The sequence below is a fragment of the Cuculus canorus genome, chromosome 2 (genome assembly GCF_017976375.1).
Source record: "Cuculus canorus isolate bCucCan1 chromosome 2, bCucCan1.pri, whole genome shotgun sequence".
NCBI lineage: Eukaryota > Metazoa > Chordata > Aves > Cuculiformes > Cuculidae > Cuculus > Cuculus canorus.
In genome coordinates, this window is record NC_071402.1 from 54,044,460 (window position 1) to 54,071,272 (window position 26,813).

Sequence of the window (26,813 nt, forward strand, 5' to 3'; positions counted from 1 at the left end):
TGGATGCATATATTAACAAATGGGAAGGTGAATTTTATGCAGATGTGATGGATGAAACAGCAGAATAGTTTTCTGGTAAATCAATAGGAAAAAAATTGAATTTGTTATTTACCTTTAAAAAAGAGATTATGTCTGCACATTATTTCTGCAGTCTAATTTAAAATGAGATGTCCAACATGTAAGAAATAAAGGTGGGTTTAAAATTTTACTCACTTTTAAGATCTTTAAAGGCAAGCTGTCAGGAGATCATACATGTGCTTGCTCTGTGAGACAAGTTAGTGAAAATAAGCAATTATATGAAAGAAAGTCAGACTCATAGTAAAAACTCAAGAATTCCCCGAGCTCTCATTTAGAAGCTCTTTCTATTTAACTAGGATATAGGACCTGAAAAAATATTATATTTATTCTGCTTACACAGAAGTCTGCAAATCTGAGGGCTAAGTAGTACAATCTGTAAGAAATAATGAATAAAAAGATCATTTTGTTGTTATGCACAAAACACTGCTCTGGCTATGTCTAAGACTACAGTATCATTTTTAGCTTAAAAATATTAGTTTTGAGTAGGATTTATATTTACATCTAGTAAGAATTGTATTTTGATAAGAAAACCTGAGATCATCTTTCCTTTTAAATTGGAAGTTAAAAGTTGCCATATAATGTCTAGAGAATAGAATTGCAGTTGCACTCAGTTCGAAGTTACACAGTATAAAACAAAAGCTTCATGTCAAAATCTCCAGTGCACAAGCAAAAGTTTGCATATTGCTGTTTATTGGAAGTAAGTTATTCTGTTGTGATGATTTCTTCTTATTCATATTTTTATGCAGTCTTCAGCTCTAATATAGTACAAAATCCATTGTTTATTTGAATGTTTTAGTAGCAGGAAAAAAGCCAGTGTAATCATTGCTGTGTTTTGTAACTTACTGTGCTTCAGAGCCACCGGTTCCCATTGCTCCACCCCAGCTTTCCTCCGTCGGTGCAACTTACCTGTGGATACAGTTGAATGCCAATTCCATCAATGGGGATGGACCCATTATTCAAAGGGAAGTTGAGTATCGAACTTCAAGTGGAAGCTGGTATGACATACAACCTGTGGACTCCACAAGCTACAAGATTGGGCACCTGGATCCTGACACAGAATATGAAATCAGTGTATTACTTACAAGACCAGGGGAAGGAGGAACTGGATCTCCTGGCCCAGCTCTCAAAACAAGAACAAAATGTGCTGGTGAGTACACAGAAGTGATTGGAACGACGTAATCATTCTAGACTTGAAAACTAAGTTTTTACTGTCTCCCTTAAGCCAACAGGCTTCAGGAATTGGGACTGAATACTTTTAAGTAGAAGCTATCAGTGTTTGCTAGCTATGATGACCTTGAAACCAACCTTCAGTGCCACTGTAGATTGTAAATGAAATCATACCCTTGCATGCCTTGAAGTGTTCAGTGTAGAGTGCTTTATAAATAAACAATTTTTACTGTCAGGTATGCACTGAGCTCTCTGCAATGAGCTCTCACTGTTTCATTACACCTCTCTCTCACTGGTGTACAGGTATCAAGTAATTAATTTTAATTTTTTTTTTGGCTAGTATCCCAAGCTTTGTAAGAACTTTGGTTTGGATAAAGAGTCAGGAGTATCAAACTTGAGGGAAAGAAATGCTATGTAACAGCACAAGTATGTACTGTTAAGTCTCAATTAGCAGATGAGGTTTAGCAAAGGTCTGCTTTCTTGAGTGACTGATAGCATGTCTTCATGAAAAGAGATATTGTGATTTGTGGCGCTGTGTAGCAGTCTCGGCTCCTGTTTTGGATAATTAATAGTGCTTGCCTCTGACTGTAAAAAGATACAAATTAGACCTATTATACAAAAGCAGTTGTACAGTAATTTTCAGGAAGAGTGGCAGTGATATTAATTTGGGATTCAGCTGCTCAGAAAATAATAGAGCAAACTGTGACCTGGAAATTTTTTTGTCATTACTATTTCCCCCTGATATTTGAATCTTCTTTATGCTGCTTCAAAGTTGATGGAGAAAGGTACCTAGAGAAAATGGGACTAAGTAAATGATATTAGCTTAATGGTCGCACTATTTTAAAGAATGGCTTGGTGTTATTTGTCTTTTTAACAGGAAAAAAATTGTATACTTAACAGAAATAATGATGTATTTCCATTGCATATGAAGGTAAAGTTACTTTTTGCAAAGTCACCTGGCCACCTGTCAGTGGCTAAATGGCCTTTCAGTTGAACTGATTGGTGTGATGTCAATCACAGTGAAATGTAGTTGCTGTCAGAATCCCAGTGTTATATTTTGAAGATGCAAGCTTATACAAGCACTAACTCTTTGATACTCCTGATTTTTTTTCTTTCTTTCGTTACTGGGAAGAAGTATTAAATGAAAAATATCAAAAAGCAGTACAGTTAAATTATAGTGATAGTTAAGTATTTAGTACTTACAAGATTTGCTTTACTAGACAAAGATAACTTCAACTTATTCAAAAGTGAAGCATGGAGTTCCCTTCAGGAGGGTTTCTGCATCTCTATGCCTTTCGTAATAATATAAAATTATCTGTCTAGATAAGGTAAGTATATATTGAATACGCCAGTACTTAAATTATTTTAAAAGTAAAACATAATTTTACCCTCTGTTTATATGATTAGGTAATGTAACACTGGGTGCTATGTAAGTGAGCCTGTCTGTACTAGAGAGTTGGAGAGCCTGGCAAGTTGATATCAGCAAGCAGCTAAGCACACACAGCTGCTCACTCAAGTCACCTCTGCCACGGGACAGAGAGAAAACAGAAGGAAGGCAAGAAGATTCATGGATTGAGAAGATAGTTTAATAAGTGGCACAAAAGCTGTGTCGCAAGCAAAGCAAAATAAGAAATTCATTATTTCCCATCAGCAGGCTGTTAGCCACTTCCCAGAAGCCAGGGCCTTGGAACATGCAATTGTTACTTGAGAAAGCAAATCCCCTAACAATGAACATCCCCATTTCCTTCTCCTTTCCTTGAGCTTTGATTCCTGACTGTGATGTTGTATGGCATGGAATATCCGTTAGGTCAGATGGAGTCAGCTGTCCCTGCTGTTTCCCCTCCCAGTCTCTGGTCCATCTCTGTCCTACTTGCTGCGGGGCAGAGTGGGACAAAGAAAGCCATGAGGATGTGCTAGTGCTGCTCAGCAACATTTAAAACACCGGTGTGTTATCTATCAACTTTGGTTTAGTCACAAACCCAAAACACAGCACTGTATAGGCTGCTGTGAAGCAAATGAACTCTATCCCATTCTGACCCAGCAGAGAAAGAAATCCAGAATTTCAGTTATATTTAGAAATATCATATGCTTTCTGGTCTTTTCAGTGGTACACGCTGTTGAGCATTAAAACATGCATTCAGTCTCATAAACCACTAGATACTGGAAGTATTTTATTACCTGGTAATGTCTTGTAATACATCAGCATTATTTGTATTTTCATTAAACTAAACAGTAGCCCTCTTAAATTAAAACCAGAAAGTGATGGCTGACTGAAAAATTTAAATTGAATGATGATATTAAATCTGTCTCTACAAATTGGCTTTTTTTATAGCAGAAGATCCTGCTTTGAAGGTATAGTGGTTATTGGTTAACTGTTAGCAAGTGACATGCTAATAACTGGCCCAAGGGCTTAAAAAGAGATGCTGATAAACTAATGAGGGTATAATTAAGCTGGGTAGGAGTAAAATAATGCCAGTCTCCAAAGCACACCATAGAATTAATAAAACAGGAGTCTTTAAGAGAAGAGTCATTGCACCTTTTTAATTACTGTGATAATTGTATGCTGCTTGGCTGTTCCCTAGGGGTCTAGTGAACTACTCGGAAAGTTGAAGCAGTATGCTAGACATTCAATAATCTTAATAGTTCTCCAAAGTATTTTAAATATGTTTTCATTTTAGCAAAATGAGATTTCAGAGGCTTGTGAGAGACAAGTCCTATCTGTAACTTTAGTAAATAAAAGCATCTATAATTAGAATGCAAAGAAAAAAAACATCTCCGGACTTGGCTGTATCACCCTCAGTGGAGCAGTTACGTACTTTCAAAAGTACTTTGCTTCCTTTGGATGAAATGCAATATAAATGTAAGTGTTCTTTCAGTATCAGGAAGGCTGAGGAATTACATTCGGGTCTGGCTTAGATTTAACCTAGAACAGGGAGTTCAGGTTTGAAAAAGAGGGGTTTAATGGATTTTGGCTATTGTGAACCACATTTGAGTCAGACTTAGAGAAGAGGGGGTTTCTTATTTCAAGGGCTGAATCCAAGGCCTCTGCAAGTTGTCTGGAATTTGAATCACCACTTTCTGTGCTCAAAGCTCCCTCTTCCCACAGCTGTCTCATATGGTGTTATGAACCTAGAAGAGTGCTGCCATTTAAAATAAAAGGGAGATGGGAAGAAGTTCATCAGGAGATACGTGACAGAACATTTCCATTATAAAGTATATCTCACATTACTCTGAAGTACATTTTTACTCTGATACAGTTGTACAATAAGAATTCCAGAGTAGTCGCCCACAATTAGAGTTCCTTGGGGGCAGGATATCAGAATCCTTCACACTTCAGGCACTGTTATCTGAGGGATAAGACTGTTAGCTCGATATAAAGCTTGCAATGCCAGCCACTGCCTTAGAGACCTCAACCACCCAATCATTGCTAGCAGCTAAATATGCATAAATAAAAATTTGAACCAGAGAAACAGTGTGTGTAAGCATAGCACCAACAGTGGCTCTGTCATAGGGGATATAATAAGTTTGAGGATCTGAGAGTCAATCGCTATAAAAAAATTCTTGCTATCCCTTATTGAAGTAGATAGAATCTTCTGGTGCCTGAGAAATTCCAAAATCAAGTCGTCTTCAAATCTGACCGAAAACCAGTGGAACTGTCCATAGTAAAACCTAAGTAGGAATGTTGAACAATTAATAAGGTAGACTATGTTTTTGTAGTTTCCTCTTATCCATATCAATATTTCTGTAGGTAGAATTATTTCTTCCAGTGTTCTGCAATATGTTTTGTCTTTGACATGCATTGCACAATGCAGTTCTTCATCGAGTGTTTGTCCCTGCACTCTGACGGTGAAGTAGTGCCCCAATTAAAAAGGTCTCTTGGAAAATCCACAACTGCTAAATGAGCTTCTGCAAGTTTTTTTACTATGGCCTGTATATTTTGACACTACATTTGTAAACAGTGCTGTTCCTTGAATCTGGTGGTGAACAGATGTAGCTTAACGCCAACTACCTTAGGCAGAAAAAAATGAAATAAAATCCTCTCTCCTGCTAAGGGAGGGGGATTTTGAGGCCTTCTAGGGAAAATAATTGTCTTTTTCTCATCACATCCTATAAAATTACCATCTCTCCTTTCCTGAACCAGAAAATGCTGTTGGAATTTAAGAAAATAAAAAAAAAATTTAAAAAAAGACTGCCATGAAAGAAATTTCTGATGGACTATGCCCAAATTTTCTGGGTTTCTTAACAGTCAGAACTCTGCTTCTCTATACTAAGGCACAATTATTGCTGTGGAGTATTTGCAAAAACAATGACAGTCAGTTTAACCAATAATTTTCCAGGCAGGGAATTCACACATTCCTCATATAAGGAAGTAAAAGGAATGGTTTAATTAACATAGTTCATTTTGCTGTCTCTTCAACCCTATCAGCTGAGCTTGTCAGGAGGAAAGCTGTTACTCCCCGTACAACTGAGCTCTTGAATCACTGCTGCAGGTTAGTTGCGAACTGTTACTCCTAGAAGGCTTGTTACAATCTGGAAGAACAGAGCAGAGGAACTCTTTAAATCCCCACTCAATGATTATTCTTTTTCATTTTATTCATTTTGCTTACTGCTTTGGCTTCAGATGGGTAATTTTCCAAGGCTTCAGAATTACTTTGCTAGTTCTGTGCTGCCCACTGGCATCCACTGGCATTGTGAAAAAATCTACGTGTTCCAAAATGCTCACTAATGGAATGAGCATCCTATTCCCTCTGGTCAATTAAAACCTCCTCTCCTGTTGCCAGATGCTGAAAATGATCAGATGTAGACCAGAACAACAACCTATTTTACTTGGGAATTTTAACTAAGTTCCCTGTATTCTCCTTTTCAGTGCTAAACAAGCATGTGAGCTCTACAGTGTGGAAATAGAATATCCTCATAGGCAACAGACGTTGACTCTGTTCAGAACTGTAACCTGATCCAAAGCCAAAGAATAAAACTGTTTCTGCTTTTTTTTCCGATAGTCCCTACAAATTATGCAGTATATTGCTGTCCTACATTCTCCAACTGCATCACATTGCAACGGACAAAAGTATCTTTAGACAGGTGGAATGGGCAAGCAATTGTCTTGAATGCTGCGTGCTACATCAACATGCTCAGGTACACCAGACAGTACTCCATATCACAACTTTCCTCCTGCCCTGTGACATGTAGCCAGGTCCTACGGGGTGGACATTCTGCAGCCCCTAATGTATAAGATTCTGCATACTTAATCATCTTTGCAGTTGGTCTTCCCCGTTTTCCACCTTCCCATTTTCTTTTGTCATTAATTCTGTAGTTCTGTCAGTGTTCATGTCCTAGCCCATCTTGAATCTCAGTGGTGCTTACTGCTTACCTTTATGCCCTTCCTCATTCAACTTTCCTCACAGGTTGAAATGGTGGTTGCCTTTCTTTATCCTTGCAGGCTTCTTTGGACCTTTTGACTTTTTTGTCTCAAGAAAAGAGGAGGGATCTCTGTGTCACTGGGGATTAAATTCTTCCTTCTTGTTGCTATGACTTGAGGGACTGTCTGTGAACAGGTTCAGTTTTTTCCAAGCGTATAATGAAGTCTTGACATCACTTTTAAGTTTTATGATAGTAAGAAAATGTCAACTTGAAGCCATACTGCAGGTTCTTTTCTACAGCTTTTTCTCAGAACCTAGCAGTTTTCTCAGAAATTTGACCCAAGGTTATGCAGCTGTGTTGTATCAGAGTGAGACCTCAGATCACAGGCACCTGAAGCCCAAGGAGGAAGGTTGCAGATATTGCACCATTTTATTTTCCATGGTGAAGTGCAATGATGTTTCTAAAGTCACCATTCCAAACCTGAAGCTTTAAGAAACTTAAGTAGGAAGTTGCATTGATAATCAGAACAGGAAGTCCACAGTGAACTTACATTTCATGTATGGTTTTATTATGAAAGTAAGTTGCAATTTTAGTAGAAATTTGAAATGAAGAACACTACTGTATTGTCTTTGCTCCTGGTGCCTTTCTGATATATAAATCATTGCAATATAAGGTCCACTTTCCCACAAGGATAAAAGCTAGTATTGGATTTTTTTGCAGTGTAAGCAGGTGAATCATAGCTTTCGGATGTGCAGAAGGTAACCTGATAGACCTTAAATGTGAAGACATGTTCCAGTAATCATAAGGACAGAGTATGAAACCTGAGTGTCAGATTGGCTTGTTTTGAGGAGATCATCATTATGAGAAGCGTTTAGGATTCTTTCCTGACAATAGCTGGATCAATATAGAGATGGAAACTAAGTGTTTGTAAAAAGATCTGCCAATAGGACTGTCTTTGATTGTGTCAAAAGCTGTCATATAAATTGAGACTTTGTTCTTCGCTTTATTAGATTCCTATTTCAAAACATTTTCAGAGGAAGAAATTAACCTACTCTTTGAGACAAATGAACCTTCAGCATCTTATAGCAAACTTGAGGAGGGAAAATTGTTAATTTCACATCTTCCAGGTAGAGGAAATGTGAAGAAAACATAGTGACCCTTGATAAAAAGTAAATAATATGATTTCTTCTATGACATATTTCCATTTCCAGATTTGTTGCAATCTCTTATTGATTATATGGAGATATATATATATATATATGCCTCAGAAGGCACACATTCAAAAAATAATTTTACTAAACTTTAATTCAGGGAGAATTTCTCATACGGAGTGAAAAAATCCCAGCAAGTGTGGAGTGTACTGGTTATAAACAAAAGATTGGTATGTGGGCATCTTTAATAGAGTGATAAATTAGATATACTTGTGAAAGATTTTGATAGGACATTCCTTAGTATTATTTGATTCTGAACAAATTGAACACGCACTGCTCTGTGAAGGCTTTGGACATCTATTTTCAGAGGTATTATTACTGCCAATTTAAATAAATGCATTGGTACTCTATTGTTAAAAATAATTAGAAATGCAGAAAAGGGAATGCTTTGGATGTAAGTGACTTCCCAGTGAAGTTCCACAGATGCTTTGAATTTATCCTTAGCTATCTGCTAAGCATGTTCTCCCCTCTTATGAGGGCAATTTTCACGTCAGGTATTCCAGTTTTCACATCCAGTGATGCCATTCTGCCTTCCAAATATGGGCAAACTTCACTTTGATTGTTAATAATGATGATCCTTTGGCAAAAACTTCAGCAAATGAGACAAGAGAGGATGACTTTTCTTCTGATTTAGTCAATGGAGAAAGTCTTATCCAAAAGCAAAGCAAGATCTTTTATACATTTGAAGTGGCCATAGTGTATTTACTACTTCAATTTATGTCTAAACAAATAACTAATTATGCATACCCCGGAGTGGTGCCCTGCATTGATGAGGTTATCTGTGTCTGTGCACACACTCAAGATATACAGCCTCATCAATCCAGTTCTTCTCCTTCTTTCCCTTTCCCTTTCCCTTTCCTATATAGGTATAAATGTTTCACCCCTATAAACAATTGTAGTTAAAAAAAAAACAAAACATGGTCGAGCCATCTGTTTTCGGAGCCAGGAAAATGAGATGTCCCATAGATCATATGAAGAAAGACTGAGAGAGTTGGCATTGTTCAGCTTGGAGAAAAGTCTCCTGGAAGACGATATTACTGCCTTTCAGTACTTGAAGGAGGGTTGTAAGACAGATGGGGACAGACTTTTTAGCAGGACCCGTTGCAATAGGATAAGGGCTAACGGTTTTAAACTAAAAGAGGGTGGATTTAGAGTAGACGTAAGGAAGACATTTTACACCGTGAGGGTGGTGAAGCACTGGAACATGTAGCCCAGAGAGGTGGTAGATACCCCATCCCTGGAAACATTCAGGGACAGGTTGGATGGGGCTCTGAGCAACCTGATCTAGTTGAAAATGCCCCTGCTCATTGCAGAAAGGCTTGGACTGGGTGAACTTCAAGGATCCCTTCCAATGCAAGGAACTCTATGATAGTAACAACAGAAGCCTCATTTCTGAGAGATCTGTCCACTGAAACCACCACTTTATGATGGTAATCCCTTTTTCCCTTATGACAGACCTGCAAAGGTAGAAGTAGCACCCAATTAATCAGGAATGTGCTATCAAATGGAGTGTTTGATATTAGAGTTCTGCTTGTCTTTCCTGAGCCTCCTGGATGCCGGCACTAGTTTGGCTCTCTGTCGTCTTCTGGAATTAAATCCCGACAGGATTGTGTCAAATTCTTTAAATTTAAAACAGTTACTTGGATTAAATTCACAACTTTTTTTTTTATTTATTTTTAATTGTGGCATGGAAATGGATGGACAGAAAGGCATATTCCTCTGTTTTATTATTTTAAGGTTCACCCTTTTGTTTGAGACTATTGGACCATTTGCTATCTTGCTCAGCAGCTTTGACCAATTGTAGAAACTGCACAATTTTATAGGAACATCTGTGAAGCATAAAACATGCAGGAATTATATAGAAACACTGAGATACTTAAGTTTTGAACCTTTTCATTTTCTTTTTTTAAAAGAAAAAATTGCTTACAAAAAAGTAAAATCAGAGGTTTGCAGAATGAAAAAAGTAAAACAAACAATGCCACCAAAGAGATACTTCCATTTTTGTTTCAATATACACCATCCTTTGAGCACCATTTTTATTATTTTAAATATATTAAAAACTATGTGCATTTAATTCATGCTTAGTCATTCCGTTAAGCTTGATTCAGGAAAACAAGAAGGTAAGGAAAAGGTAAGCTTGGTCCAGGTAAGGAAAAAAAGAGGGTTTTCTTTTGGGAAAGGGAGAGTTCAGTTTTATCCAATAATTCATGATTCTTAACTTTTTAAAAGCTCCTTGAAGGTGTTTTGGTCCAGAAATTTTGCAGTAAAAAATAATGTTTACAGTGGACTGTTATCTTTTACTATTATATGTATGGAAAAATGCACGTAAAGCAAAAAGGCAATAATAAATGTTTACTCGTGGTACGCAGAAGTGCCTTTTCATTTTTAAAAATATATGTTTTTTGGAAATAAAAATCAAGTTGTCTGTCAGTTCCTCTTTGTTTCGACCATTTCTGCAGAGTTTTATTTGCAATTAGCTTAAACCCCCTCCCATACACACAAAAATTTGAATAATGTACTTAATTACTGTTGTACAGTGTTGAATTTGAGAGGGTGACCTGATGTGTAACTGTCATGTTTGGTCAAGTAAATGAAGAAGATAACTTTCGATGACCTGAGCGTAATTATACATGACTTTGGAATGACAACTGGCAAAAATTGTACTATAATTAAATTTCCATTATAAAAGTTTCATCTTTTTTGTCTGACATGTAAGGCTAGATTGTGAAGAGTATTCATTTATAAGAGGAAGAATTAGACAGCTATAATTTATAATTCAGGATAATAAATGAAAGCATTTCTTTTGTCAAGAAACCTTTCACTGACAAATAGCATTGCATTGTTAGTTTTAAAAAGAAACTAAAAATTCTTCCGTTATTTATTTTGTACTGTGAAAAGAGATGAAAAAATCTGGTGGTTAAATCAAATCTTGCAGTAATTCAGACTAATATGCAGATAGGACTTCTCCGTCTGTTTTTCTCTTTATTAACATTAACTTTGTCTCAGTCTATATCTAAGACTGTTGATGAAGAAGTAGGACCTTTATTAAGGTCATTTTATCAAGTTTCTGTTTAATCTTGAACAGAGTTGTTTCTAATACCAGAAGGATAAGATATTCTGATTTTCAAACTTTTCAGTTGCTGACTGAGAGGGACCCTTTGTTTTCCAATACTCAGGACTCAAAGAAAATTAATTAGGAAGCTGCCCTGTTCATTTCTACATAGTCTTTCAAAGGGAGATCCAGCGAAGATTGTTTTGGCACTAGATTTTCAAAGGCAAAGCTCAGATTCGCTCTCATTTAACTAACATATGTGTGACGCTTCTTCCATACACTCATTTGTGCTCCGTGTTTGCAGAAGTATTTTGTTTGCTTTCATTATCACTGTTAATCAGAAACAATCTACCCATTTTACACCGATTCCTCGTAATGTACTATTTGTTCATTATTAAACTATATGCAATTAATCTCAAAATATGATTCTTAATATACACAGATTTCACTTCTGTTGAAGTGAAAATACCTTTTGTCTTACCTGTGAATCTGTTAAAACAATGAATCTATTTCTGCTCTGTTAACATCACAGAATAGCTTGGCATGAATCTTCCAAAGCTAATTGAGTTTGTTTTGTATTACAGTGACATATTCTCCTCTAAGCAGTTAACGTACAATATTGTATTGAGTTCCTAAAACAACTGCCTTGAAAATAGGTTATTTTCATAATGATAATTTTCAGAGACTGTCTACTAAAATTCAAAGTGATCATTTACTTCTGTGTGTACTATCACTTTACTGTTATTCTTTTGACTTATAGACCATTGCTTATGAAAGCAGTCGGTGTCACTGTCTTAAAATCTGTCAGAAAAGTACCCTTCTGCATTCATTTTCGTGCTCTGCAGTAATTACTTTTTGGGTGTTACTGCAAGTTACTGGTGCCAGTTTGTATGTCTCTTTATTTTTGCTCAGGCCACAGGCTTTAATCTCTGCAGACTGATTTGTGCCTTGATTGCTAAAAACTATATGATTTGCAATTAATTAACATCTTAAGGTTTTATTCCATGCTCAGAACTTTGTAGATGCACAGTTCTCCAGTAGATCAGACTAGAGATTTTTCCTTAAAATGAGCAGGTTTGAGCTTCTTCTATTATTGAGAACTTTTAAGTGGCATGGCCTTAGATGTCTTCTGGAACGATTGTAGTCTAATATCAGTTGATTTGACAAGTTGAAATGCTGAAATGGCAGGGCAACACAGTGTTCTGCCTTTGCGGTGTCTTAAAGATGCACGAAGAAGAAAAATGTAGCCCCCAGAGAATTCTGTGAACAGGAGTACATTACAGATACACATAAACATTTAATTATTTCTTCATGAGGGAATAGCTTAGCATCTTGATGAAAACTGGGCACATCTAGTAGAGCTGATCAACTGATTGGAGTAAATATGGAGTTCTTAGATTATGCATAAATGGTGACATTTATTTCTCAGATTTACAACTGTAAATCTAGTGGTTTTTTTATGAGCACAAGCAACTAATTTATTTTTTCTTCTTAATTTTTTACACAAGATTATTTCTGGCCCTAAAGGGATGGTGGAGCTCTTAAATGATGGTGGAAATACAAGAAACATTGGATAAACTGAATTTAAACTCGTTCTCAGAAAAAGCTAAACTGTTTGCTAAAATTTTCCAGCATGATGAAAGGGCAAGAGGAGTTGTTTCAGTCTAAATTGTTAATATTTGGCAAAGCTACACAAACACTTGGTAAGAAACTGAAATCAAAATGTCTGTGACAACTGTGCAACCTGGTATTTGAAGGCGTATACTTACTTCTGCTATCTCACATGCAAAACACCAAATTTAAGGTTACCAGATTAATTTGGAAGATATTCAGTTGCTTTATTTTAATATATAGTGGCTGATGCCTAGCTAAAATAAAATACATTGAGTATAATTTAAAGTAGTAGTGAATATCGTTGCTTTTATTCAGTCTGAAATATTAAATGCTACTGAAATACTCTTTTAAAAGAAACTTAAAGTGATGTCATTTATCTTGGGTAGCACAAGGTTGACCATGAATTCAAATCAGAATTTTGTCTTGCTATAGTAAAAGCACAGGACATATGATGTAGAAGAAACATAATATTTGCCTATTTTCAGTTTTAAGTTTCCATGGATTACAAAAACTACAATTTTTGTTATTTAGGCTTTATTAACAGTATTGCTGTGGTATTAGATGTTGACATTATGGCTGGAGACACTTTTCCCAATGAAAAACAGAAGCTGAAATGTGCTGCAGTTCAAGATTGATCTAGAATGAGAGCCTGCAGACAAACAAAAAGGATGAAAAGCAGAACAGCCTTTTTTTTAGGAGCAGAAATGAATATGGAATCAGTTTCCTGTTGGGGAAGGAAGAGAGGAAGGAGTTTGCTCATTTCAGATAGAAATGTTTTAGATGAGGATCAGGGAACCCTTACGTCTTTTGCTTTGGCAAAAAGTTAAACTTTTGCTTCGTCTGAAGCTCATTAATCCAGTCCAACCCAGGTTTGCATTTTTTGCTGATTTCCAGCATTTTCTTTTGCTTATATGCATGCAGAAAACCTTTTTCTTCCTTCTCATTAACTTTCAGCTTTATTCATCATGTTTGACATCAGTTTTGGGTAGCATTCACGTATAAGCTGTATTGCACAGTCAGTTGTGTAGACATAATCAACTGAAAGAAACAGTTGATAAAGCAATAATTCAAATAATATTCTAATTTATTTATTTTTTTTACTAATAATATTCTGTTGCTGAAAAAGAAATTCTGTTGCAAGTCTATGGTATTTATCCAGAGCAATCAGAGAAGCAAAAAAAAATTTGTTTTCAAGGTATTAATAAGTAATCTCACTATGCTGTATAATTGTAGTGCCATCATGCTATTATTTCAAGTAATTTTATTTTGTGAAAAGTAATTATAAACCAGTAAGACTAGATGGATTTTCCTTTCTGTGATCAAACTTGGAAAGGTTTTGTCAATATTTCCACAATAAACTTTCTGCTGACTTTGCCCCAGAATCGCTATGAGTAATGTGAGGAAATACTGTGGTTCCTTAGACAGATTAGTGCCTATGGAAACAATAGATGTTACTCCCATAAATTTGTTGTCTAAGATTCAGCAGAAGTTGCTAATAGAGACTTACCTCCAGGTTTTACATATGCTGTCAGGAACTGTACGTGCACTGCTCAGTGTTTATCTTCAGTAACTTCTGTAGTGAACATGGAAAGGCAGACTTTGCAAGAGATTGACTCAGAGCAGGATCCAAACAAAGTGATCTTATTCATATTTAATTTTTTTTCATTCATCTTTTAAATTCTTTTAAATTTAATCATCTTTCCACTGATGATAAAATGTTTTAGGAAGACTAAACTCTTGCATCCTTATAAATACACACAAGTCTCCTTGGAGATAAAGTTAAAACATTCTAGCATGAAGATAAGATTTGCTGCTCCTATAAAATATGTGAAGACCTGCCCAGGCTATGTACACACAGATGCTATCAGTCTGAAAATCCATTTTTTTTAATTTTTAATCCAAGAAGGACTAAGATCAGTTGTTTTCCTAAATAAAGTCAGGAACTCCTTGTTTAAAGCCTCACTTTTAGGCCATTGTTGAATAAGTTCTGTGTTATAATGTAAAATAGGGCTTTGACTTGCTGAATCTGAGCATAATTCGGTCTTATTCTGAATAGAGAAGAAAAACATTTCCTTAATCTTCCTGATTGTGTCCATTCATTTTCAGATGGGCCATTGCCAAGGTTAAAGTGTAACATTCTGACTCTGGTGGTCTCAACAGCTGTTTCAAGGATTATAGTATTTATTATGTGAGTGGAGTGAAAAGTCTTCCAAACATCTCTAATAAACAAGGAAATTTCCATACCAGAAAAAAGAACAAATTCTAAAGTTAGTTGGTACGGATTTTATGTAGCTGATCTGAAATATTGTGAGAGATGCCAGGGAATTGTGCTGCTTAAGATGAAAACAGTAGTGTTACTAGCAGATTTTCATGTTCTAGAAGAAAGGAAAAATATTTCTATTTTTTTGTCAGAAAGATTTGTGCTATTTTTTTAACAGTTCTTAATGGAGGAGACATGTTCTTTAGATGATCTTTTGGGTCAAATCTAGTGAATAAGATTGAATTATATTGCTAAAAATGTATGTAATACACTGCTGTAGCTAAATCAGTTTCCAGATTGCACTATGCCAATAGTTTACCTATGTGTCCTCATCTTTTTTTTTTAAATAAACCACCAACATACATTTTTAGTATGGGAGTTTTGTACACAGTACAGCTGGAGGGTAAAAATGTATTGCAGGTACGTACCAGTGCTAGTCGAAATAGAAATTATGGCACATGTAGTGAGATGGCTTACATTTTATGTTCTCACTATGTTTTAATAGCTCAAAACAAGACTTAATTTGTAAGTAAGTGGCAACCAGAATAATAAATCTGTGATTTTAGCCACACACCTTCCAAACCTGATGCAAGAGACAGGAGAACACACTCAAACAGTCTATAGGGGACTGAAAAAAGGGTGACAGAATGGAAGAAAAAGGAAAGGCGTGCCAGACCTCCCCTTTCCTTACCAAAATACATACTAGTACAGTAGATTGAAATCTGAGCTGCTTGATTTTTTTTAAACCACTTATCAAGTTATTCTTAGAATGTCATCCTAAGCCGCTTACTTTTTCCCTTTGTTTCATCTTGTGACTGCTTATTTTTTCCAGAATCTTTACTTTTTTTCCACTTCTTCATCTGCTGCATGTTTACCTTCTGGTTTAACAACCCATCCCTCTTTAGCCAGGCATTTAGAATCACATTACACTTAAGTGTGGTAAATTTTATGCTATTCCATTTTACTCTGCTTGCTGTGATAAGACTGAATGGAGTGAAGATATTAAAATATATCTTCTTTTAAAATGAAGATTTATGTTTGCTTTACTCTTAGTATCCTGTCCACCAGAAATGGAAATACTAGAAATAAAGCAAGTAAGGGATGATGATCTAAAGGACAAGATCTTTATTTCCCCAGCTTTGTTTTAGCTAATGGTTTAATAAAGAAATCTAGGTTAATACATGTGGGAATCAAAAAATGTCAAAGTAGAAGTGTTCAAAAGAATTCTTTAAAAATACTAGAAGGCTACTGAAGCATTATTTGAAATAAGATGTTGTAATGCTTCATTTGATGAAACTCTTTTGATAATCTTTTCAGAAAGTCACGTGGCTGTCGCAGGGTAGAAGAGTTTGGTCATGGCAATGGCCACAAAAACGTTCCCAGTCTTAGGTACCTGACAGTTGGGCTGGGATTTTATAGAGTGTGCTATGAGTACCTCTTGTTTCCACTTTTAGAACTAGAAATTTCTTTGAGGCTTTGGTTAAGTGACTGTTTCAGTTGTGATCCATTGTCCTTGGCCAGCCAACATCTGCTGAAGTTTCCTAAGGGAATGCCAACAAATAAGGGAGAAAAGGCCCTTTTCTGTCCTGTGGAGGAATTGTGTTTGGCATAGGCCCTCCTCAGGTGCTTCAGGGAGAATTACCCTGTGAAACAGATCAGAGGAACCCCAAAGGGAATACTGTCAAAGGAATCAAAGAAATGTGAATGTCCTGCATCATCTGGTTAATCTTCCTTGTAAAATAAAGAGCTGCTTCAGAGCTGAATTTGATCCAAGAAACTCTTGACAGTTTCTTTGATGTTTTTTCAAACTAAGGAGGATTTTTTTATCCTATAGTTTCGGCACTGAGAGAACATCTGTTGTTAATACATATGTGCCATTTGGCTTATCTGTGATCCCAAAAATTTGTAAAGCATTTTTGAAACTTGAGGTGGTCAACTTTTTTCTTTAGTTGGATGACATTTTAATCAAGCCATCATCTAAGAGCAAAGTCATTTAGTATATAACCAGGGTGAATTGTGAACTCGGCACACATTGATTTGCAATAAATCTAGACAAAAGCAATCTCATATTCAGTAGAGCACTGAATCCTCCAGGGACTCAGATATGCAACAAAAGAGACAGAGCTGCTCTTTCAGAAATTAGATTTAGAAAAATGAAAGCTATACTTTACACAGATTTCCAGAAATACATTATGTTTTGGATTCTTCAGAGTTAACAGGGTTTTTTTTTCTGCACAGTGGTTTTGCACTTGCTCAAACAGTGCCAACATCAGCATGGAACCATTCCCAAATGCAAAGTAGTAACTGTGACTCAGTTAATAATATTCTAGTTGAACGCAACCCTGTGTGACCCTGAGTCCAAGGAGGGTGCACTGGCAGAAAACATCATTCTGGAATTCAGAGCACATTCAGAAAAGGAATAAGCTTAGGAATTTGGGCATTAGCCAGAAGAAGGCACAGCCTCAACATGTTGGAACATGCAAGTGTTAAATCAGTAAGGAAAGTCCCTGGTAATGAGAAGTCTTTTAGGAAATAGTTCCTGGATCAATTTCAACTAGTATTTTTGCAGAAAAACATAAGGAGGAATGTTGGCTTCCCAAGGAGCTGAATTCTGGCCCCAGCACATATGCTTTCCCATATTTTTTTTACCAGTTCCATGGTTTCTCTAGAAATGTAGAGCCGAAAACTATCATGTGGATAACGGAATGTCCAAGTAGATCTATCCATAAATTTTTTTCAAGCCAAGATATTTGCTTGCCTTTTCCTTTTTCACAGACCAGTTCATTCAGTCTTACTGCTTTGCTTTTGAAAGTCAAATTTTGAGAGAACTCAAATATCCAGAGAAATCTATTTTTGGTGCCTAGTCTTCTAAGAAAGAATCGTGAAATCGGTATTTCTAAAAGGGAATGATAAGAGATTTGCAGCCTATACAAATCCTATTACCATGCAGATGTGTAGTGAAATTTCTCTTACGTCACGGATTGAAAGATCTTTTGAAGACACAGAAGCTATACCTTATCCTTTCTTAGAAAAAATTAGCAAATTTCTTCAGCCACTTTTTGTAAGAGATTGTGCTATAATAAGTAACAGGATTGGCATCAGGTAGGAACAGCACTGGTAAATCTTAAATGTCATGGATTATATCATAAATGGTGATATAATCTCTCTTGTACAGAGATCTGCTGTCAGGATACCCTTACACAGAATATAGCTATTGCTTGGAAAAGTGTTAATAACAGAAGGAAAAAAATAAGAGGAAATATGTAATGATCCTTTTAACAATCTGCAATATTTCCCACTGCAAAATCAACTTTCTTTTACATGCATACAAGCAGCAAATAAAACAAAATGGCCAGAGAAAAGCAGATGGAAAAACTGGTTTTGTTTCCTTTATGAACTTACTTTAATCTGGGGGAAGTTTGGCATATGAAAATGTCAATTCAAACTACAAAAACATCTGAAATATTTCATCCAAGTGTATTTTAACCACAAGAATATTTTCCACGTTTTGGACTGATATTACTGCATTGGTACTAAACTTGTCTGAAGTTCATTTGTTGAGACGGAAGGAACATATAATTAAATTCAGATGTTAGTATATTTTCCCTGATGGCTGCTCTGTGGCTTGTAGAGCTGCAAATGTTTCTCTCCTCATAAAAGAAGCAATTCCTTAACTTTAATGATACCTGTAGATAAGTGTCGTTCCGAAACACGTAGTGCTAATGATGTAGAAACTAATTGCACTTTCACAGTAATGACTTGTGAAAAATCATACTGTGATATGATTGTGGAGATCTTACTTTTCATGTATTTTTCATGCTTTTATTTTATTGTGCTTGATTCTGTTACAAGTTCATTATCTCCTTTTAACCATCGGGTATCTGAAAAGCTTGTACTGTGTGGTCCTTTCATGACTATACTGGGTTAGTGCTGAACTGACTCTACTGAACTGCAGACAAGAAGTCCGGATCTTGGGGGTCTTACCTTCTATGCATGAGCTTTGCTGTTACCAGAGTTATTGGAATCACTGTGAACGTGAGAAGTCTCAGGCAGTCAAAACTGCCTAGTATTGGATACAGATAGTGGTAAGAACCAGCTCTTGTCTATAGTTGCTGGCAGAGGGGTAGTTTCACTAGTGCATTGTTTTCTATTGATATTTCCCCCTGCAATGACTCAGTAACCTCATGCACTCTTTCATTTCAAAATTAGTCTTTGATACACAGTGGAGGTTAGAACTCTTAATTTGTCCATTGTATTAGTAAATCAGATAGGTTTAGAATTATGAAGTAAAGGGAAAAAGGTGAAAAGTTTAACGATTCACTCATCTGTTTGTGTAAAGCACAGTTGAGTGATTTTTTTTTCTCCATTCAATGTCTTTGATTTGCAGACCTCCATAAAAATTGTAACAGCCATACAGCTGTGCCGTTGCTGTGTACAGTGCTCTGTGTAAAGCATATAAGCTTATTGACTAGAGGTCTGCTCAGGTACCTGCTGAGGAACGCACTGAAGTACTTGATGGAGCCCCAGAAATCTCAGCTAAGAAACACCTATCCTGGTGGTTTATAGAAGGGTTTATGTTAAACTGTGTCATCTAGACTAGATCAGATAGTGACATGTTGGGGATTACACATTTTGTGAATCCACGTGATGGTTACTCAGTTGCTTAGTTTGTGTTTTCTAGCAGATGGCTCAGACCTGGATGCTCATTTCTGCATAAAGAGGAAGCAATACTGATACATCCCCACAGTCATATGCTTCTTAATACATTGCAAGACTCCTTAGACTTTTTCATTTGATGGTCTCTGATTGCTCCATTCATAACTGCGTGGGTTAAAGGCATGTGCTGACTAAAGAATAATGGGAGACAGAGGAAGTTGAATTACATTGTTCTAGGAGTAGAGGGGATAGATAAAATTTACGTTAACGTAAATTACATCTGTGTAAGTGTTCCTGAGAGAGGAATGCCTGTAGGCTGTGAGCTAGACTAAAAACTCTTCTTTGCCTTGTTTCTGTTACTGAGATTGGAAAACACGGTGCATTTTTTTGGAAAAGCTGTGTTGCAGTACTGTGTTTTACTCTGATCATAGCACCTCAGGTGAAGCATAGGTGCTCTAAAAGCTCAGAAGGACCTGCACCCAGTAATTACCCCAGTAATGGGAAACCCAACAATGCCTGCAAAGGAATGAAACAAGAGACCAGGGCTTTTCATTGGAGGGCCTTCTTTTCAAGACTCTATGGATAAGAAATTTGTTGGATAGTTTTATTCAGAGAGTAATGGTCAATGGCTTGATGTCCAGATGGAGTTCTGTGACAAGTGGTGTCCCTCAGGGGGCCGTACTGGGACCAGTGCTGTTTAGTATCTTCATCAATGATATAGACAGTGAGATTAACTGCAGCCTCAGCAAGTTTGCTGACAACACCAAACTGAGTGGTGCAGTTGCCACACCGGAAGGATGGGATGCCATCCAGAGGGACCTGGACAAGCTGGAGAAGTGGGCCTCTGAGAACCTGTTGAGGTTCAACAAGGCCAAGTGCAGGATCCTACACCTAGGTCAGGGCAATGTGTGTTTTCAGTACAGGATGGGGGATGATGTGATTGAGAGAAGCCCTGTGGAGAAGGACTTGGTGTGCTGATTGATGAGAAGCTTGACATGAGCCATCAGTGTGAACCTGCAGCCCAGAAGGCCAGCCGTATGCTGGGCTGCATCAAAAGAAGTGTGGCCTGCAGGTCGAGGGAGGTGATTCTGCCCCTCTTTCCACTCTTGTGAGTGCCAACCTGGAGAATTATGTCCAGTTCTGGAATCCTCAATGTAAGAAGGATATGGAATTGTTGGAATGGATCCAGAGGAGGGCTACGAAGATGGGCTGGAGCACCTCTCATATGAGGACAGGCTGAGAGAGTTGGGGTTGTTCAGCCTGGAGAAGAGAAGGCTGCGGGGAGACTTAGTAACTACCTTCCAGTACCTGAAGGGGGTCTACAAGAAAGCTGGGGAGGGACTTTTTGCAAGGGCACGTAGTGATAGGACATGGGGAAATGGTTTTAAATTGGAGAGGGGAAGATTTAGACTAGACATTAAGAGGAAATTCTTCACAATGAGAGTAGCACTGGCACAGGTTCCCCAGGGGAGCTGTGGATGTCCCATCCCTGGAGTTGTTCAAGGCCAGGTTAGATGGGGCCTTGAGCAGCCTGATCTGGTGGGAGATGTCCCTGTCCATGGCAGGGGGTTGAAACTAGATGATCTCTAAGGTCCCTTACAATCTAAACCATCCTATGATTCTATAATTTCAGAGATTTGCAGTAATAGTGATACAAACATTAGGCCATATTTACTGTATTTACTGCAAACATTTATAATAGTAAATTTATTTTACCTAAAATAGCTCAACATAAAAAAATTTCATATCTGAATGTTTTAAGGGTTTTCTATATTCCAGATAACCAGTGTATGCCATAATTGCTCATCATAATTAATATTCATTGTTCAGCAGACGAAAAAATACATTCCATGTGGTAAACCTTGATTAGTAGAAAGCATCCAGAAATACTTGCACTGTGATATTTTTTGGTTATTCTTCATGGAATTTGGTCCATACTAATACAGAGGTTATGTTGTGCGTAGAATAAGCAAATGTCATTTTTCTTGGTGTGCTTTATTCATTGAGGATTTTAAATCAGTTTTATTTTAGTGACAAAGAGATGTTTTCAAAGATGAAATAGTGTATTTCTTGTTTCTAGGTAAGGAACATCAGATAACTTAGTATGAGTTATTTTAACAAAGGGAAAAAAAGCTGCCAAAAAATTAGTCGGGGAGAAAAGGGAACTACCTGTGAAAAAAACAAGTGAGAATTTGGAAAGTGCACTTTTACTGATTTTGTGCTTCATAGAGTTTACCAGCTGAGTAATGTTCCTATAATAGAAGGAATTGACCTTGAAAATGCTCAGGGCTTTCACAATACCCTTAGACATCAGAGAATAACTTTTGAAGATTCAAGTTCTTGGAGAACGGTCATCCTACCAACTTGCATAGCCAGCTCTTTCTAAAATATGTACATTCCCAAGTAATGATCTCAGCTAAAGCTTTGTTTATGCTTGTGTGCATTACTGTCTTAATATGTGAATTTGCTCTTTCTAGACAAACAATTTATTGTTTAAAAAAAAAATTTCTAATTAGCGATGCGGTATTTTATTCTACTCTATTTTTTCAGTAGACATCAAGCCTGTGCTGGAAGGGCTCAGATTCTTTTATGCAAGCAGAACCCTCTTGACTTCATACGTTCTTTATAGATATGGTACAACTTCAGAAATTCAAGTAGAGAAAATTATACATGATGATTTCCTTATATTTTCATTTGTTTTTCCATCTACCCTTCAAAACCAAATCCCATACACATCCCATTAACTAATAACTCACCACAAAAGCTAGGGAAGGAAACAAGTTTCTAAAGGAAGTTCTATCCCTATGCCGTAATTATAGGCTATGAAAGTAAGTAGCAGTATTATATAAAATATAATACTTGTTGTAATATTTTAGCTATATTGTTACCTAATATACTTTTAGCTACATATTATAGCTATATCACATAAAATTAGCAGCTGTATTATATATATTGAAGGATATGCATGATGCTATATGACATGTAGACTAGGAAGAAACTCCAGGTGAAGCTCACAATACTGCCTTAGGTTACTTATTTCTCAGCTAGCATTTTTCTAGCAAAAGCGATTCCAATTATAATGATCTGCCATTACAAAGTACATTGTTAGGAAACTGAGCCATGCTCAGCCCACGGTTATGAGTTGGTAGATTATCGAGCTTCACAGTAGGTTGTGCAAAAAATGCTGAGACCTGAGCTGTCTGCAGTCTGGAAGCCACAGGACTGTGTTACATGAGATTATGCGTTGGAGCCCTTGAGCTGAGTTGGTATTGCCTCTCGTGCCTTTTCTCCACAGTCTGTCTTTTGTCCGTTACACATACATTGCACATCCGTGTTTCAACTTTGCAATGGCCTGATTTATACAAATGTTTTGCATCACCTACAGAGTTTTTGTTCTCTCTTGGTTTTCTCATCTTACCACTACTTTGCAATTGTATCTTAATTTTAGTTGTTCTCCAAGATGCAAAGTTGACTAACATAGTTTATGATATCTTTTAAGGCAGTACTGGTTTAATTGGAGTTCTGGCCTCAGCATGGTTTTTGAGGTATGAGCTACAAGTTGGCCAAAAGCTAATCAGACGATATCTAGATATTGTGCAGCTTTGTTTACCTGGCACAACTAAGCGTCTGAACAGTGGCTCTTATCCCAGTTTTGTATGTAAGCCTGATGTAGCCTGTGTAAAGTTTGTATGCAATCTCTTAATTTTCTGATCATTTCAAAGTAACTAGGAACTGGTTTAGGCTAAATAAAACATTTTCAAGTAAATTTGGGGAAGAGTGCTTTTGTCCGAGCTGGATAAGATTTGTGTCTTGCCAGTCCGTTATTTATTGTGAGGATTTTTTGTTGTCGGTAGTCACAAGTATAACTGTTCCAGGCTTTTCCAGTTGCTAGTGAGCATGCTTCTTGTCTTCTCAACCTTCTTTCTCTCAGAAGAAAATCTAACCCAGGGTCATTTCCACAACTTTAGTTTGAGGTGGTTTGCTGGAACATTATGTCTATAGACACTTGAATATGGCCCATTTGACCTGGATTATGATTCCTTTAAATGAATAATTCCTTTTGAAATGTAGTGGAACTAAATCTAGGGGTTTATGTGGTTTCATGTGAGCTGTGAAATCCTATTCATGAATTTGAATTTAGTCCTGCAAAAAAGGAACAAGTGCTTAGGGATGTTTAAAGCTTTAAGTGGTTGTTGTCCCGAGGAAGAGCCATATTCATCCATTTTCCTTTCTCAAAAATGGCTTCTTTGGTTAAAAAAGAGTTTTGCAAATCTCTCTCCTCCTGAGCAGTAGATAATGGTGGCAGGAAGTCTCATGTATCAGGATTACAGCTTCTGCTCTTGAGGTCTGAGCATAAGCTTTTGGATTGCCAGAGTTGGTGAGGTACCAGAGAACCAGACATGTTATTTAAATACACATCTGTTCAGTACCTCTTCCTTCATGTAGTCATATTTACCTTCAGTCTGAAGGTAATTGTTTAAGAAACTAAGATAGATAAGAATGAAAATAAGACATATTTCTATAATCATTATGTTCTGTATATAGAAACTACAGTGGTTATGTTAAAGGACAAAGTCAGATAATGCTGAAAACCATTTTAATTTTTATAGCTTCTGAACTAGTAGGGGCATGCTGTGACTCTGGAGCATATTAACAAGCTAAAATCCTTACTTGAATGAACCTCTATAATACTAACTCAAGTATGATGCAAATTATGTAAGAAAATAAAGCATATTAATTTTTAATGCTGTCAAACATCTTTGTAATGTTCAGAAAAGAGACAGAGTTCCAGTACTGTTCTGGAATATTTTTGCAAAATTATCTACCATCCATGCCTGGTTATGCAGATTACAAAATTTTAGATGGCATATGTCCTGACAGGCCCCCTCAGATGATCAATGTTTGGTTTGATATGGAGATGAACTGTAAAATGTAGGTGAATAGTTTTCAGCCTGTTAGGATTTGACTATGTGGTAAATTAATAGAGGAACATTGCATAAGAAATGTTCACCAACATAGTGAAGTGCTAATATTGCTGCCATGTTAACTACTAATATCAGATCTTCCTCCTACATATCATGGAAATTGCAGACTATCAGATATGTACAGTAGGAGGCTGAGAGTGAAGTCCCATACAGTGCAAGATAGATGTCAAAAAAAGCAATAAAGAGTTGCTGACACACTTTGGGAAAATTAATGGGTGAGGAGGAAAGGTGGTGAAATGTTTCATTGTTAAGCTTAAAATAAAACTTTTAAGGAGAAAAAAGCCCTCTTCTTTTTGTCTGTATATATTGTTTTTAGAACAGATCTGTAAAGAAAATGTCCTCATACTGCACTGTGAATGTGTTAAGTAGCAAATATCTTTTTTTCTTTTACTCTCCTTTTATGAAGTGTTTAAGAAAGCACGTTATTTTCTTTTCCAGAGTGGATGGCTGTCTTTTCATGGAGTAATAGTAACAGAAATAGCTTCTAGTTCTTTTCATAGCTTCAGTCCTTTCTTTGGAAATGGGTGTTACCCTCATGAAAAACAAGGAAAACATTCTCTGCTTATTCCACTTTACAAAACTGCTAACGCACCTGTATATTGCTTTATGTTGCACAAGAAGTTGAAAAACCTGTATGTAGATATTAGTTCTGTCTGCATGAAGGTACATGGCTCTGAAAACAGATGCTGCTCTCGGATTTAGTTTCTGGGGCTTGACTCAGCCTGTGTTACCCAGACACATGGAGCACCAGGACACCTCCAAGTCCTGCACATTCTACTAGGGCAGCGTTTCTAAGCCTCACTATAGAAAGCTGAGGCAGACTTTTGTCCCGTGGCCTCATATCATATCAACATCAGCATCCAAAAAGCAAAATTTAAGAGCTGATTAGCTTTTTTTTAAATGCTGTTGGAAATGGCTGAAGGGGTGATGAAAAAAAAACACAGCCAGAGCAGCATGGTATGTTAATAATATGGTATGATAATTCATTCTAGCACTGCTTTTCAAGCAGGCAAGCTCATTAATAACCTGTAAAGGGCAACTTGCATTTTCCCTAATGCATTTCCTCTAGCAGTGTGGAATTGCGTATTGAGTTTGGGATCAAAATTTTTCTTTGCTTATGAAGCTTAATATTGATGATATAAATGTAAAAAGCAGTTTTTAATTGCACAGAAGACTGAGAAAGAGCCACATGATTTGTTTACTTCTAATTCTTTCACTTGTCTTAATTCACTGCCACTTTTGAAATATAAAGCTACTTTTTGTTAGTATGTGCCTCCATTCACGTGCATCCATTTCACATTCTCACTTTGAATTTTTTTTTAGGCACAGACATGTAACATGGTACTTTGCTGAAACAGAACTAGGACTTAAAGGAGTTATTTTCCATCATTATTTTCCATCATTGTGTAGTTAGGTTTGTTAGTTTACATTCATGAATTCGTGAAGAGTAGAAGAAAGAGATAAAGCTTTAGTGGATACAGAAGGAAATAATGAACCAAGGAATAAGTCTGGATTCTCTTGTTGCTTCGTCCGAATTGCTTCCCTGATTCTCATCGTCATTTTTTCTACTTCTTTCAGTCCACTTAGTCAAGGTAGGCCACAAAAAAAAATTTGCTCAAGTAAAAGTAATGTTATTTAAATGACAGTGTGTGCTGGTATGGACAGTTAGTGTAACAATTGCCTGTATTTTATTTTTCATTCACATTATACATGTAATATTAAATAAGAAAAGAAAGTATATTCATTTGTAATAGAAACAGCAGTCTGGTGCAGTCAAACATGTAATTAATTGAATATTTTTCTTGTTGATTTCAGTTCTTTCCCTGCATGATTCTGATAACCTGCACCCTGTGTGTCATAAAACTTTATTAAATAAGTACTAATTAATCATGTTTACTTTGTTTACCCTAAGTTACAAGGCTCAGATCAGTTCTCTGAACATGAGCAACTAGTGAGTATCTTTGGAGATCCCTTGTAATGTCCCTCCTAGTCTCTCTGGCGGTCCAGGAAGGCAGGGAGTCTCCCATAGATTCTGTCTTATCTGAAATCCTTGTACAGATCAGTCAGGTATGCCAGAACATGTCAGGTAGCAATAGGAACCTACATTTAGGCAACCAAACTGTGCACAAAAGCACTGTATTCAATCATGCTCAAATGAATTGTGTGGATGAATTTGTTGTTCATGCATTTGTATTTTCAGGTTTTGCTACTCACTTGCGTAGATGAAATCTTGATAGATAAGTGCAGTAGTTTCCTCATCCTCATGTTGCTTCTGCTAAGACAAATATTTGTGATCTATTACTCTAAAGTGCAGAAGTATTACATAGCAATTAGAACTGTGAGGATAAAGGGTACATTATGCCTCAGTTGTTTACTGCTAAGTGGAACGTGAAAAGTTGATATCAAAGTAAGCAGTAATGAGGGCAAGA

At 36.7% G+C, this 26,813-nt stretch overlaps 1 protein-coding gene across 13 annotated transcripts in view; it reads left to right on the forward strand.

Moving 5' to 3' along the window:
• The window catches only part of PTPRM (protein tyrosine phosphatase receptor type M), a 480,321-nt gene that overhangs the window by 197,831 nt on the left and 255,677 nt on the right, over positions 1-26,813 (forward strand). For all 13 annotated transcript variants that reach the window (XM_054057714.1, XM_054057715.1, XM_054057717.1 and 10 more), the window contains exon 7: positions 932-1,225. In XM_054057714.1, coding sequence (XP_053913689.1) covers positions 932-1,225 — 294 coding nt within the window. The remainder of the gene's footprint in view (positions 1-931; positions 1,226-26,813) is intronic.